This window comes from Penicillium longicatenatum (assembly GCF_028827895.1).
Source record: "Penicillium longicatenatum strain IBT 33135 chromosome Unknown contig_6_segment0_segment0, whole genome shotgun sequence".
Lineage (NCBI taxonomy): Eukaryota > Fungi > Ascomycota > Eurotiomycetes > Eurotiales > Aspergillaceae > Penicillium > Penicillium longicatenatum.
In genome coordinates this window covers 1,240,371-1,255,331 of record NW_026643123.1, presented here as the reverse complement: position 1 = coordinate 1,255,331, position 14,961 = coordinate 1,240,371, and the positions used below count along the sequence as shown (strand labels likewise).

At 48.2% G+C, this 14,961-nt stretch overlaps 7 protein-coding genes across 7 annotated transcripts; 4 read left to right on the top strand and 3 right to left on the bottom strand.

The window, feature by feature from the left end:
* Nucleotides 1–120: 120 nt before the first annotated feature.
* On the top strand, nt 121–2,530 carry N7484_008664 (fungal specific transcription factor domain-containing protein; the record flags this gene model as incomplete). The annotated part of the gene is made up of 3 exons (XM_057119051.1): nt 121–1,155; nt 1,302–1,417; nt 1,480–2,530. 3 exons carry the CDS (start codon nt 121–123, stop codon nt 2,528–2,530), a joined length of 2,202 nt encoding a protein of 733 aa, XP_056968606.1.
* Nucleotides 2,531–4,027: 1,497 nt separating this feature from the next.
* On the top strand, nt 4,028–5,794 carry N7484_008663 (FAD-binding oxidoreductase; the record flags this gene model as incomplete). Its single annotated transcript, XM_057119050.1, has 5 exons — nt 4,028–4,306; nt 4,365–4,581; nt 4,647–5,044; nt 5,111–5,487; nt 5,542–5,794. The coding sequence occupies 5 exons, from the start codon at nt 4,028–4,030 to the stop codon at nt 5,792–5,794; spliced, it is 1,524 nt and encodes a 507-aa protein (XP_056968605.1).
* Nucleotides 5,795–6,559: 765 nt separating this feature from the next.
* Nucleotides 6,560–8,420, bottom strand: N7484_008662 (putative MFS drug efflux transporter; the record flags this gene model as incomplete). Its single annotated transcript, XM_057119049.1, has 4 exons — nt 6,560–7,667; nt 7,731–7,979; nt 8,035–8,191; nt 8,255–8,420. 4 exons carry the CDS (start codon nt 8,418–8,420, stop codon nt 6,560–6,562), a joined length of 1,680 nt encoding a protein of 559 aa, XP_056968604.1.
* A 581-nt stretch (nt 8,421–9,001) lies between these two features.
* Nucleotides 9,002–10,064, top strand: N7484_008661 (putative short-chain dehydrogenase; the record flags this gene model as incomplete). The annotated part of the gene is made up of 2 exons (XM_057119048.1): nt 9,002–9,900; nt 9,953–10,064. 2 exons carry the CDS (start codon nt 9,002–9,004, stop codon nt 10,062–10,064), a joined length of 1,011 nt encoding a protein of 336 aa, XP_056968603.1.
* A 332-nt stretch (nt 10,065–10,396) lies between these two features.
* On the bottom strand, nt 10,397–11,386 carry N7484_008660 (uncharacterized protein; the record flags this gene model as incomplete). The annotated part of the gene is made up of 1 exon (XM_057119047.1): nt 10,397–11,386. One exon carries the CDS (start codon nt 11,384–11,386, stop codon nt 10,397–10,399), a length of 990 nt encoding a protein of 329 aa, XP_056968602.1.
* Nucleotides 11,387–11,777: 391 nt separating this feature from the next.
* On the top strand, nt 11,778–12,435 carry N7484_008659 (cupin domain-containing protein; the record flags this gene model as incomplete). Its single annotated transcript, XM_057119046.1, has 2 exons — nt 11,778–12,032; nt 12,100–12,435. The coding sequence occupies 2 exons, from the start codon at nt 11,778–11,780 to the stop codon at nt 12,433–12,435; spliced, it is 591 nt and encodes a 196-aa protein (XP_056968601.1).
* Nucleotides 12,436–12,969: 534 nt separating this feature from the next.
* Nucleotides 12,970–14,745, bottom strand: N7484_008658 (cytochrome P450; the record flags this gene model as incomplete). Its single annotated transcript, XM_057119045.1, has 6 exons — nt 12,970–13,086; nt 13,145–13,634; nt 13,687–13,831; nt 13,912–14,230; nt 14,283–14,479; nt 14,532–14,745. The coding sequence occupies 6 exons, from the start codon at nt 14,743–14,745 to the stop codon at nt 12,970–12,972; spliced, it is 1,482 nt and encodes a 493-aa protein (XP_056968600.1).
* Between the last annotated feature and the right edge of the window lie 216 nt (nt 14,746–14,961).

The following is a 14,961-nucleotide window of genomic DNA, read 5'->3' as shown; positions in this document are numbered from 1 at the left end:
ACAAGCTCTAACCCCAATAAAGATTCCGATTCCGCTAGATCTGAACCAGTCAACGACAACGCGCCTAACGGAGATCACGAAGCAACATCACCGTGCTATCAAACAGGCCGTGGCATCTATATGGACTGGAACCATTCAGCGGCAAACATACTTCAGCGCACTTTACCGCAAGAGGCTCTAGAAGAGGATCCTTTGGCATCATTCATCGCGGCGGTATCTGGTGTAGACGAAGCCTACACTTCTAATGTTTCTCTTTCCTCTGGATTTATACAGCAGGGGCCTTTCTGCTCAAATGACCTTTTTGACTTCGCATCCCCTACTAGAGGACCATCGCCGACGACTCAGAAGACGAGTCTCACAGGAATGGCTCCACGGAACCTACCGTTTGCCATACCACCAGAGACCTTACCAAACATGGCGGATGAAGACGAGATAATGGAAAGTTACGTCCCAACGGTATCCTCACTCCCCTCATTAGAGGATGGGAACTCCGATCTGGACCAGGTAGAGGCACTAGAAGGCTGGCCACTTTTCCAATGCAACCCAGTCATACCATCGTCTACGTGCGCGCCTACAGCCGCCAAGCATGTGAAGAACATGCGTTCCCTGCTCACGCACGATAACATGATGATTCAGAATAGTCAGCCAGTGGCGTGCAACGTCGTCGTTGAACCTCTTCTAGCCAGCACTAGGGAGAAGCTCAGCGCTGTCATGCAAGGGCTTTATAACGAGGCGCAAGAACTCTACGAGCTGCGGGGCTCCAACAACAGAATGCCTGGCTACGCTGGGGGATCCATTCTCGTGCTACCTTGTCCGTCTGTATTGGAAATATTGCTCCGGTCCTACCTCCGCAGCTACGAACCATATTATCCCTTTATCCCCATCGCGCCTCTAAACATCAACGAGCGCATGAAAGGGAGAAATACCATTTTACCTAGTATGCTTTTACTCCTCATATTCGCCGCCGGTGCCATGGTAGCTGGGGGGAGTGAGACATACTCAAAGATTGCACATGGGCTGGTTGAGATTTGCCGCATTTCCCTGCGAAATCTCATTGAAAAGAATATAAAGCTAGCTTCGGATCATGAAGTCTCGCAGTGCGCACTGTTAAATCTCATTGTTTCTGCATGGAGCGGAGACAAGTGGCAGATGGACGTAAGTCTTCCCTCTGATCAATCCTCGAGAGGTGTATTTTCATTGATCGTCTCTCCATCCGTGTAGATTGCACATTATCAGAGGACGATGTTCTTAGAGGTAGTCGACCCCCCTTCCTGTTCAAGTTGACTTTGCTGACTTTTTAGATGCATCTGAAAGCGGAGCAACATTACCACCGGGATACCCAGGTAGCCCGGCTAGAATCGTCCAATGATGTCGCCCACTCCTGGGAGATATGGAAGACACAAGAGGGGGCGAACAGGTCAGCCATGATATACGCTTATTTCAAAACGGTTGGGGATCTTTCTAACTATTTTCATGCAGACTCACGCATTGTTGGCTCATTCTGGACCACGAAATATCTTTGTTTCGAGATATACTCTCAACATCCTTCCTCTCTACCACCAGTTTCAACACACCCATTCCGAGTCCAGACAGCGCATGGAACGCTAAATTCGCGAAGAAGTGGATCGAAGTGATGCTATCAGCTTATGGACGGGTCAGCATGCCCCCTTCACTTAATGATTGGTTATCCTGGTTTTCAGAAACGAACGATTTCCGCTCGACGGCGCACATTTCACCTGTCACGCTGCGACTGTTGCTCTGCCATCTTCAGGATCAGGTTATTCAACTGCGATTCAACATAGACAGGGTTCTGGGTAGAGGCCAAACTCACAAAGGCTCCCAACACCTGCCCGTTGTTCTATTTGCGGTGCAAGTCCAAGAGGTTCAGGAACAGCTGCGCAAGTGGCATGATCTCACCCAGACACAGATTCCAAATGAAACGACCTCCCCAGAAACTGCAACCAACATGATACTATATCATCTGATCATGCTCAATACAATGGTGAATTTCCCGGAGATAGAGCTTTTAGCACGCAGCAACCAGAAGAGTGAGGTGGGTTATGATCCCCCAAGACGTTGCTCTCAGTACGCCCATCATTTAGAGAACACAACGGAGATATATTTTCATTGTGGTCAGGTCATGCGTCATGTTCGGTCCATACCGGAGCCCGGTCGGCCGCCGTGGTGGGCCGGTGCCATATATCGAGTGGCTCTGGTTGCCTGGGCAAATGGCACAGTGTCTGTCAACGTGGTCAACTCACCGCGTCGGGGGGACATGGAGACACAGGGCACGGTGCTTCTGGATGTCCATCCGCCATATCATACGTCTATCGTTTCCTACCTGAACCACCAAGGGGGTATCCCTGCATTCTCGGACTCGGATGATACCGCAGTGCGCTTGGACGACTCCGTGGATGTGATACGTCACTGTGCTAGCTTCCTTGACACGGATATCAAGACCAAATTTACCCTCAGCATCCGGCAAAAGTTACTGACGATGGCAACCCGGTGGGAGAACAGGAATTCTTAGGTTTTGGAGCCCTTGAGCTGATGATTTCTTTTTAATTCATGCGGAGCTTACGTGTCATTTTTCAGTTCTGAGAACAAGTAAATTTATGGATTTATCATGTGAGATATAGAAGCAGACAGGTATAGATAGCTATCAGTCGAATAAAATTCTGGGATTGGATTGATTTCCCGCGTGAAGGCGCTCTTTGTTCAAATCATTTACTATGTGATACTTTGAACGTTTGATGAAGCTTTACATTCCCTCCATTATCCTCAATCTGTTTACTCAGTTTGCATTGCCTTCCAATTGTGTATTTCCCAATGGGGCTCTGATGCATGATTTTGATCGCAAGGTTCAACCACCAAAGAACAGACTTGAAATCAGCCTTGTGTAAATGTTCTTCCTCCTGTGGTTTTGCAACTTGCATAGTTCGATTGTTTCTTATATTCATACCACGTACATTCGTCCGCTAGTATATGGTGTGCATCATGTCCCTTGTGTGATCAAGCATGTCTTCCCATTGCTAGACCGAGTCACTGAGTAGATCTAACGTGACCTATGGCTGCTTGGGCTGGATGACTCACACCACCCCATAACGTAATCGGTAAGCGAGTCGCCCATGTAGCTAGATCCTCTTCCTTCCATATCGCCTCTTCGTATCTATACGGTCTCACTACGCTTCACACGTACGTCTGTAAAATGGTCGATAAGGTTGTTACTAAAACATGTAACGTATTCGGTACGCGAGCGGCGTATCGTGCATAATTTGCGACTCTCCAAAATGAATGGGGTGTTCGACATGAAGCTTTGTGGCGAGATCCTTCAACCTTGGGAGAATAAACGTCACCCGAAAGATTGTCGAAGTTGGCAACTTCAGCCGACGTGCCCCATTACCCAGATCTTCACAACCTAGTGCTTACGGGACCCCTGCAGTAAAGTCCGACACGGGTAAGCCCGTTGGCTGGCCCGCCGGCTTATGTAAAGGTAATTCACGTTACCCGATTGGCCCCGTCCGTCGGGGTCGGTCTTAAAGTTCCCCCGACTCAATAGTTCTTCGGCACGGAGGTCCGTGGCAGGGATCGGAATCTCGGGATCCATCTTTGATCTAGCCGACTTCCCGCTATCTCTATACGAACCTTGAAGTCAAACTGGTCAATTATAGTGGACCGATTCGATATTATTTTTATCCGCGGACAGGGATCGGGCTCACGTTACCACATGGCAAAAGTAATCATGATATCTATCACAGCCAATCAACACCAGTGAGGCTGAAAATTTGAGGATCCTTCGTCTTTAGCGAAGATGAAGGATTCAAGCCTCATGGCCTCGTGGCGAAGGATCACGAAGGCTGACGACGAAGGATTATGGGGGCGAGCGTAGTGTTCAATGCTTCAGGGCTTTCAATGAAAACGTATAATCATCCTGTCCGATGTCTCTTGTAAAAGCATCTCTTCTGTATTCCACATATTTTCTATTCAGTCTCAGCTTTGAAATCAGACATAAACTTCTTTCTCCATCATGCGTGTTGTTTTTCAATCGCTGGTGTTGGCAGCTCTGATGATACTTGCTCATGCCATTGATTCATCTTTTGGTATTGAGCAGCGCTCTCGTGCTTCTGCCCACTTGACCCCTACCGAGATCATCATTGGACTGGGACCAAAATTGTCTGTAAACTCTTCAATCTACGCTCAAAATGATCCTCGGTGGTTCAATGCAACGGAGCGCTGGCAGGCGTATTCTGAGCCTGATTTCCTTGTAGTTGTGGAGCCTGCTACAGAAGGTGATGTCCCAATCATTGTTTGTATCAATTTCCCTGTCTTGTCTGGCTCTTTCGGCTAATCATGTCAATGCATAGGTCAAATGGGCCAACAATCATGGTATCCCTTTCCTTGCTGTCAACAGAGGCCACGGTTCTACCGAGACTCTGGGCAGACTGAAGAACGGCATTGAGATTTCAATGGCTAAGCTAAATTGGATTGAAATTGCCGAAGATGAGGCCTCAGGCTTCTTCGGTGGTGGTGTATACGATGGTCAAGTCATCGATGAGCTTTGGGAAAAGGGTTTCGTCACTGGTATTTCTGCACAGCACAGACCCTCATGCAAGATGCTCATGCAAGATCCAAGCTAACAGTGACAGGAACTGGAAGCTGTGCCTGCGTTGGCGTTATGGGTCCTGGGCTTGGCGGTGGCCATGGTCGCTACCAGGGGTTCTATGGGTTGATTGTTGACATGTTGATTTCCATGAATGTCGTTCTTGCTGATGGGTCCGCTATCACCGTGTCAAACACCTCCCATCCTGACCTCTGGTGGGCCATGCGTGGAGCGGGCCATAATTTTGGCATTGTGACGAGCTTCCATGCTGGAATTCATAAGCGCACTGTAGATGAATGGTCCATTACCGAATTTATCTTCACCCAAAATCAGCTCGAATCAGTCTTCAAGGTGCTCAATTCTCAGCAAGAGAATGGGGGTCAACCAAAGGAGTTGATGAACTATGGTGTTTTCACCTGGGATGCTGATTATAGCACGACAGAGGTACGTGATTTACTGCTCTCAGATATTCTTCCTTCATTTTAAAGCGACTAAGCATTCATGTGGCAGCCCATCCTTGAGTTTTTTATTCACTACGTCGGCACTACTGAAGATGCTGCACCATACCTGAAGCCGTTCCAGGAATTGAATCCACTATACACCAGTACCAAATACTATCCATACCCTGATGTACTTGACGCAACGGGAACCGGAATGAACAGCCCAATGTGTCAAGACGGCCACACGAACATGCAGTTTCCCTTCGGCCTGATTGAACATAATATTACAGCCACTCGCCAGATCTACGACTACTACGCAAAGGTCACTACCGAGCAGCCCCTTTTTAACCAGTCGATTGTCGTCTTTGAGGCCTATTCGCTTGAAGGTGTGAAGGCCGTTGACCCAGCATCCACTGCCTTTCCCCATCGCGAAGATAATATTCTGTGGTAAGCATCATCTATTTTGACCTTCACACCTCGCATTAGCCTAACTCTTTGCAGCGATGTTCTTGTAACCTATGACCCCAACAGCGCCCTTGACAAGGATGCAATCGATATCGGAAAGCAGATTACACAGTTCTGGGCAGATGGTCAACCAACTCGCGAGCAGCACATTTATGTCAACTATGCCTTTGGTGATGAGCCCCTGGAGCAGATGTACGGTTCTGAGCCGTGGAGATTGAAGAAGCTCCGCGCCACGAAAGCAAAATACGACCCGCATAACGCGTTCCGATTCTATAATCCTATTGTCTAGGAAATATGGCCAAGTCTGCGTGATGCTGATATCTCAGCTACCACGATATCGGATCGAAGCCCGACTGCTCAACCATCCAGATAGAAACTCAGAGATACATGCACGTTATTAGATGTTTATATAGACACCTCGGGGCATATTACCAGAGTCAGGCGACTGCTCTGATGTTCCAGCACACTATAAGAGGCTTCTCCTCTTCTTCTGTCCTTTCTCCTCTGTCACGCAAATTCATGATATTTTTGCCCTTTTACTTCTTCATGGTTCCCATAGTTCCTTCTCGTAGCTATATGCAGCTAAATTGATTTTCTTTAGAGTCGAAACATGCATATTGTATTCAATTGTTGCTTTTGAATACCCTTTCAGCTCTTGCCATTGGTGACTTTCTACGAACATAAGACTATATAAGCGGATTACTTATGGAATGTGATTTGAATCGAGTTTGGAGAAGTAAGAGAGAAGATAGCTAATAGCAAAGAAGATATGGATGCATATGAATCATCCCAATCTTAATTCTGGCATATTAAAAATTTCCAGGGAATCATACGAGACAAAAATAATTATGTATACATGAAAAGAAAAGAAAAGCGCTAGAAGATGTTGAGGAGATTTACATTTGCATTTGCTCCGGAAAGTAACAACTAGCCAGTCATGTACCGCCAAACCCGTAAAATACATCAGTCCCACATACTAGAATGAGATGGTAGTATTTCCTATATCCCGATGGCCATGAGAACAGCCATACCTTAGAGTGAGACACGACATTTTCTATATCCCCCCGACAGCGCCATGGGTATGGCTCATCTTGGTACGTCGCAAGAAAACAGCAACCACAATGGCAATAGCTCCCGCAGTCAGATCTAGCACGAGGGCATCCGTAATTGAATTGACAATAGCCTCCAGAACATTTGTTCTCAATTTTTCACTCAGTGAGTCCAGTAGTGCACTATTGGCACCTGAAATCATAGCCTGCACATTGGCTTGACTCTGGTTCGGCAAAAGGTCCATGATCTGAACGGTTGCACGGTTCAAAAATAGAGTGTTGGCAACAGAGAGGGCGATGGCTGAGCCTCCCACCTGGGCACAGGTCATGAAGCCGACGGCCATGGGAATCTCCTCGGGTGGAACCAGAGACTGCGCTACAGAAAAGCCGGCCTGGGAGAACACCCCAGTTCCAATCCCGCCGATCACGAGAGCACCATATATCTGACCTACACTGGTCGTCAAGGTGATGATCTTGAGCAGAACTCCGCTTACAAGGACAAATACTCCACCGACTAGATACCAGGGCATGTAATAGCCTAGTGCACTCATGCCAACTCCATTTGCGAGATTGAAGAACACCATTGGGACGATGAAGGGGAGAAGGCGGACTCCGGCATCGAGGGCACCATCACCCTTCACGAATTGGAAATACAGGGGGATGAAGTAGATTGGCACGAATGAGGAGGTTCCCGCTGCGGCAGTTTCGATAAAGAGAAGGATCATCTCTTTGTTTTTCAGGTATTGCATGGGAAAAATTCGCGACCCATATGTCGTGAATATCATGTATCCTTGTTGGATGAAGAAGAGAATGAACATGACACCGGCGCCGACAAACATGCCAATAATGCGGCTGTCGCTCCAGGGATAGAGGACTCCACCAAAGGCAATGGCCATGATTCCTGCGACAAAGGCGCCAACGAAGAGTATAGGGCCTAGCCAGTCAATCTCTGCCAGTCGTTCCTTGAGGGGGGTTCCGGGGCGCGGGTCGACATTGGGGATCATAAAGAAGAAAACTGGGGCAAAAAGACCACCGATACAGAGATTAATGTAGAAAGCCCAGCGCCAGGTGGCAGAGCTGTCTGTGAAAGCGCCGCCGATAATAGGCCCAAGGCTACAGGGTTGTCAGTGAATTTGTCGAAAAAATTGTAAGAGCGATCAGACAGATGTCACTTACACTGTGCCTACACCCCAGACCAAGCCGACCATTCCAAGATACATTGGTCGTTCCTTGGGCGAAGTGAGCATGGAGAGGATGGTCATCACACCTAGGTACATACCCGCGCCTCCAAGGCCACAGATCGTACGTCCAACAATAAGAGCATTCATGCTCGGGGCAGCACCACACACCGCGGAGCCCACCTCAAAGATCAGAGTGGTGATTATATAGAGCCACTTGCAGTTCAGTAGTCCGTACCCTTTACTCCTAAAATGATATTAGTATGCGGTCTTTGGGTAGGGGTCATAGGACGCTTAGGTACCAGATCAGTAGTGTACTCGCTGCACCCAGCATAAAAGCGACAGAAAGCCAAGGAAGCATTGCTAGGTCATCGAATTCTTTGATGATTGCCGGCTGGACATCTGCTACAATAGTATTGTCCAGGGCGAAGAGGAAGACACAGGAAAAGATAGACATGACTGGAATGAGATATTAGCGATTGCTTATCATTTCTGCTAGTTGCTCTCCAACAATAGACGTACCCACGAGCACCCACTTCACACCATGCACATCTCGTGGTGAAGGCTGCTGGCTGTCATACTGTTGAGTCTCCTCTGCCGCCAAGCCATTCTCTTTATCCATGGACGGATATTCACTGTCCGAAGGCAATTGCTTCGGCTCTGAAGTGATCACTGTTGTCGACGACATTTCGAGGACTCCTAAGCACGTGGTAAAGACTGCCTAGCTGAGAAATGTAGCCGTATACTGTACTTGCAGACATGATACTCAATAGATAGCTTATATATTTGCCGTAGGAGGGAACATAGAACGCCACGTGATGATAAAGGGATCTTATCGCGGAGCTTGTTAAAGCGGGTCGATTTCCATCCGACTCCGCAACCACCAATCACAGATCTGCCCTGGGAGCGGGCTGATTTCTATCCGACTCCGTAGCGTGAAAAGTGGCCCCCACCATGTCGCCGATCCGGACAACTAGTGGATCTAGATCTCCCCCCGTTCCTCCCTAAGACAGGTCATGCCAGCAATTATTTGACAAACGAGCGAATCGAGAGGCCTGTTACAGTCGGAATTTGCGGACATAAGGCCTTCACTCGGACATAATCCTTTGATCGGTTGATTCATATCGCGCCACATAATTTAGGGAGAGCTTGGCAAGGAATGCTGTCACACGATGTCGAGCTCTCATTTCTCGATATAAAACATATGCGCCACCATTATTTTGAGGCTGACCCAAATCTTATTCCACACAGACTGTTTAGACCATCGTCATGGCAGGACTATACGGTTTACTCTTCACAAAATTGACTTTACCACCCGTATCGGCCATCGAAAACAAGACTATCCTTATCACCGGCGCTAATACCGGCCTCGGTCGAGAAGCTGCTCGCCATGCACTTGCCCTAGGGGCCGGCACGATCATCATGGGCGTGCGCACCCCGAGCAAAGGCGAGGAGGCTAAAGCGAATATCGAAGCAAGTACTGGCTACACCGGCAAAGTTCTTGTCTGGCCCATCGATCTAGAGTCATTCGACAGTGTCCAAGCGTTCGCAGCCAGAGCTCAGAAATACGTTTCAGATGGAGGCCGGCTGGATATGGCTATTATGAATGCTGGCATTGCATCGGTCGAATACGCGACTACCAGTGATGGATGGGAGAGAGGAATACAGGTGAATGTGCTGTCGACCACGCTACTCAGTCTGTCGCTTTTGCCGCTCCTCCTGCGCACGAGAGACCGAGATCCCTCGGCCAGACCGCATTTGGCTCTCCTCACTAGCGATATCCATAAGTCGATCAAGTTTCCCGAACGGTCTGCTGATTCTATTCTTTCTCTTCTGAACGGCGAGGAACAGTGGAAGAAATCGCAAGCTATTGGAGGAGCTACCGAGCGCTATGGTGTCACAAAGCTGATGGATCTCTTTATCACTATGCAAATTGCGGAATTGGTACCTCGCGATGGGCTTGGGGAGCCGCTCGTGATTGTGAATGCCGTGACCCCCGGATTCTGCAAGTCGGATCTTCTGACTAGGGAGAAGGCACCGTGGATCCTAAAGCTGGTACAGGCTTTAATTGCCAGGACGGTTGAGAATGGCAGCAAAACTCTTCTGCATGCCGTGACGCAAGGGGCGGAGACTCATGGGAAGTGGTTGGAGAACCAGGCTATTACAGAGTAAGGCATCCTTTCGGCTTCGGTACGCTCTAGCCACTAACATACGCGTTAGTCCTGGAACCATCGTGACGAGCGATGAAGCAGCAGTCGTGAGGAAGAAGGTATGGGGGGAGATCATATCTGTCTTGCGGAATGTTGATCCCAAGCTTCAAACTCAGTTCTGAGTACTGAGGCGATGAGTTCCTACTTTCTACTTATGTATGGCCCAAAGCTGCCAACTTCCAAGGTTTTTTCCTACTGACGCTGCAAGGCTACAATCACTTGCTATGTTCAGGTTACTCAGATCTTAATATTGAACTGTGCTAGCATTAATTTATCGCATTTAATTTGGTGTTGGGTTGGCCCGCTCGGCGCGCTAGCACGTGGAATACGTTCGCTGCCTTATATTGATAGATTTACTTGTTAGCTCAAATCGTCAACCTCTTCCTAGCTTCTATCCTTCCTCCTCCTACCCTATAAGCTACATAACTAGGCAGATGACTTGATCATTTCCAATTCAAGCAAGTGCCGCAACAACAGTCTCATCCATGAGAGCTTTCCAGTCAGACTCCTGAGGTGCCCATCCGATAGCTCTCAGACGATCAGCTCTGCTGCGGCAGCTTGCCCCCCACAATAGACCGGCGTAAGGATGAATCTCAGTTGCCTGAGCAACAGAGAGCTCATCAATCGCGTCTGTCTCCAGCTGACCAAGCTCCTTCAGCTTCGTCGCCACAATTTGCGCCTGTTCCCCAAAACTGACTTCTCCAGTGTGCACAAAATAGTACCCATCCTGTCCATACTCCAGATCTGAGGAGCCACTGATGATCTTATCCAACGCAAACACTATAGCCGACGCGACATCACGGACAGAGCACCAACTCCACACATTGGCCCCCTGCTCGACAACGAACCCTTTGCCCCGCCCGAGAACTGTCTTCACATACCCGTGGCCAAAGCTCTCTTTCTTCCATGGCCCGGATCCATTGCCCATAATTTGACAAGAGCTCAGAATGACGGTTTTAACGCCCATCTCCTCCGGAGCGCGCAGGATGGACTGGTCTAGCGCAGCATGTTCCCGATCAGGTCCGAATGAGGTTATCTCGGCCTTATCTGCTGCATCGCTATACACACGAGGCGCTGCATAGCCCAGCTTTAGATTTTTAGGGTCAAGGAGGCAGGTGATGCCCGAGACGTGGATCAACGTGCCCTTGTCCGGCTTACTAGCAAGGCCGGACAGGATATGTTTTATCCCTGACTCGTTGTCTCCGGCGATATCAATCACAATGTCCGCTGCTCTTGCAGCAGCTGTGACGACATCATCTGAAGATATGTCCCCGAGGATTGGCGTTACGGTTGGATATGCTGTGGTGACGGCCTCGGCCTGCTGGCTGGTTCTTACAAGAGCGGAATATATTGCGTCGGGGAAGGTTTTCGACAGCAAATTAAGAGTGGTTCCACCGAGGTAGCCGGTTGTGCCAGTGATAAAGATTCTTTTAGGTGTCTCCATTGTGAATGTGAAGGCCACTTGCAAGGAGCAGAGAAATAAATGAGGATGCTTCTCTGCGTACCTGAGGAATGAAACTCGGGCTTTATGTGCAATGTCAAATATAATTCATCTCTATTATATGACATGGAAGCCGCAGGGTCATCCAATATGTCGTAAATGGAATCAAATAGAAGCTACAGGGATCGGGGCCATGATTGTGCTTGGCACGTAATCTTTTGATCGCTCTTTTAGTTTCGGGCGAGGAGGCCAGAGCCGGACCTCCGACGTGCGGATAACAAGATAGATCTCGGGAACTTGAAGCAACCTTTGTTGTCCGATCAAGATATCTCCAATATAAGGACACACTAAGTCAATCCTCTCAATCAGCCACTCAGATTTATCACTCTTCAAGATGAAGACTTACGACGATATCTACGCTACTCCGGGACCCTTCACTCAATTCCCCGGAGCAGGTCTTCCGGATATCAAACGCTTTATCACCACCCACAACTCTCAAGGTGAAGGCGTCTTTCTGCCCTCTGATAATGGTACCCACCAGGCTTTAATGGCCAACGGTCGGGGTGTCCAAAACATCCTCTACACCACCCACGGTGAAGCAGTTGACCTCAACGACGAGGCAGATATCGCTTTGGCCCGGGAAAATGCCGTGAGTCTCCCTAACATTTATCAAAGAACCGAAGTATCTTGGAGTATGACTTGCTAATATATGGTAGCCTGGCCTTCACGTCCCCGGGGGTACGTTGGTGCGCATGATCGACTTCGCACCTGGAGTGGAATCGCCCATGCACCGAGCAATGTCTCTTGACTATGGGACTGTAATTGAAGGAGAGTTTGAGGTCGAACTGGATAGCGGTGAGAAGCGTACCATGCGTCCGGGCGACGTTCTTGTTCAACGTGCTACGGCTCACCGATGGCGGAATCTGTCGCCTGACAAGCCTGGACGCATGCTCTTTGTGCTTTTAGACTGTCAGCCCATGAAGTCAATTAACGGGAAAGAATTCAAGGTGGAGCTCAATGAGTTGTCACCCGATTTTCCGGAAGACCACTAGACATAATGATCCTCATCATATGTGCCCTTGGTAGTAAGGGCGAATAGCCGCGTTAGATTTGCTCATAACATAAGTGATCTAAATACTTATCTGATTTATACCTATCCTTGGTGTTCTCGGTGTCTATTTTTGAATTTTGACTTGGCTCAAGATGAGTTCAGGCTTCCGTCTTTTCTCGAGTAGACTTCCTAAATTTACGATCTTTGAAAGCCGTGGCTAAGGGGCGTTCAATGAATGTAACCACAGAGATAAGTCCTATGGGCTCCCACGTCGGCAAAACTGTGAAAAATGTTGACGAAAGGCTTGTAAGGTTCTCAAAATGATGTGATAATACGTTCTATAGATCTTGATTTATATACTAAACGTTGGGAAGGTGGATTAATTTGAAAGGTTTATTCCCCCATATATTCGGCAAATGAGTACAATTCTCCCATGATAAGCTTGTAATGATAAAAGGTACCGCAACGGAAAACAAATCTGCATAGATCCAGAGTCACATTCCTCACTTTCAGCTCGCCTGCCTTGCGGGAATACCTAGGCCGTACGCTTCGTGACGCGCACCCACATCTCCTTTTGCATGAAAAGGGTAAAATTTTGAGTTTTCCAAGGATCTCCAGGATAGATGAGCTCAAAGTCGAATCGTCGAAGGAGCTGCAATTTTGTCAGTTAAGGAAAATGGACTCGCGGTCCGAAAAGGAAACAAACTAACCTCAACAAATATCTTGTCCAATTCAACAAGTACGATTGCTTTACCAAGACAACCCCATCGACCGGTTCCAAACACTAACTCCATAGTTCTCTCCATCTCGTGTTTCTGTTCATCAGATGCTTCAATCCATCGTTCGGGCCGGAAAACATCAACATCGGCTCCAAAGACCTCATTGCGTTGAATACCCCATCCACAGTGTCCAATGCCGGTTCCTCCAGGGACAAATCGGCCTTTGATGGTCTCGCCACCTGGATTAACCACCTTTGTCAAGAGGCCTGTAATTGGGGGGTGAATTCTTATGCCTTCTTTGATAACCGCTTGCACATATGGCATCTCGCGAGACTCAGCAGATGTTATTGGAGAAGATATGGACCCATTCCGCTCGGCCGTTTGAATCTCTTGAACAAGCAAGTTGTATACACGGGGATTCGTCATGACGTAAAGCATCGTTGCGCGGATAGCAGTGGCCGTCGTATCGGATCCAGCCATACTTCTAGACTTAGTGACTGGCTCTTGCAAGACATAACATGAGAAAAACACACATGGTGGTAAGAATCTCGGACTCAGCTTGACGTTGATCCAGTCCGTTTCGGACGAAGGTTCCCAGCATGTCGTCGCGCACAACCTTTTTATCACCAAAACGATCACCGACGACCCTTTTTGCGATTCTGCACTGCTGGTCAGCCCCTACCGAACAAGAAAAATTGGAATGGTGATAGTGCACCCCATCAGCCTTCCTCGCCCAGCCTCGTCCTTCGGAGTCGGACCTATAAGCGTCACAAGTCCGGACCCAAACACAAGGCTTCCCAATGTAGGTGTCGACGAGCAGACTGTTGCGAGAGGAAGCTCTCCATATAGAATCTTGATAAAGTTATACATATCCTTGTCCTCAGTCAGGTAGCCAAATGGGTCACCGAGGGCGATGCTCGTAATAACGTCCAGCGACCAAAACTGCGCCGCTTGAGCAAAATCGATGGGGCGGACATCAGTAGCCGTGGAAATATATTTACGCTCAATCAAATTAACAAGAGAAGCAATTTCCGCATCAATTTTGACATTTAGATCTCGGTTTTCCTTCAGGGAATACTGCAGAACATTTCAGTGAAAATTAATATCAAGCGCAAGGGGAGGTGCATACACCGGATTGCATCTTAGCTCGTAGTTGGTCGTGCTTTTCCAAACTAGTCTCCGAGAACACACTATGCACGTAAGGGTCGAGCTTTAAAGAAGCATACCAGCTCGATTTTCGATGTTTGTATTTGGCAGCGCTCATATAACGGATTATCTCAGGGTCGCTAGTCATGAGCCAGTTTGGTCCAATTCGAACGAGATCACCTTCACTGTTTTAGAAGCGAAGAAAGCCGGATGCAGATCAAATAAAACATACCATATTCCCTATTGACATCGTATAGTCGTTTGTGCAATTCGCCGGTCGTTGTCGAGCGAAAGAGCCAGGCCTCTGTCAAGCCAGCTAGCCACGGTCCTTTGAATTCACGAAGACGATACCATGATCGGAAGTAAGTATAGATCAAACTCACAGCTCCAATCACTGGAATCCAAAAGAGAATCAGAGGAATGATACTGGAATTTTCAACCTTCATTTTGAAAGTATGTAGCCTGAGGCTCTCTATGGTTGGGCTGTGCTAGAGGATCTTTCAGTTGGCTGAGTGCAACAAAAATCGACTTGTATTTTTTTCTAATTTGTCGCATCTCAAGAGTTTTCTGCCTTATTCATGCATCTTATCATTGGCCAGTGGAACATCGTGTTATCATCGTCGGACCTAAAGTTGTCACCACCTGCGAGCACCTCCGTTGCC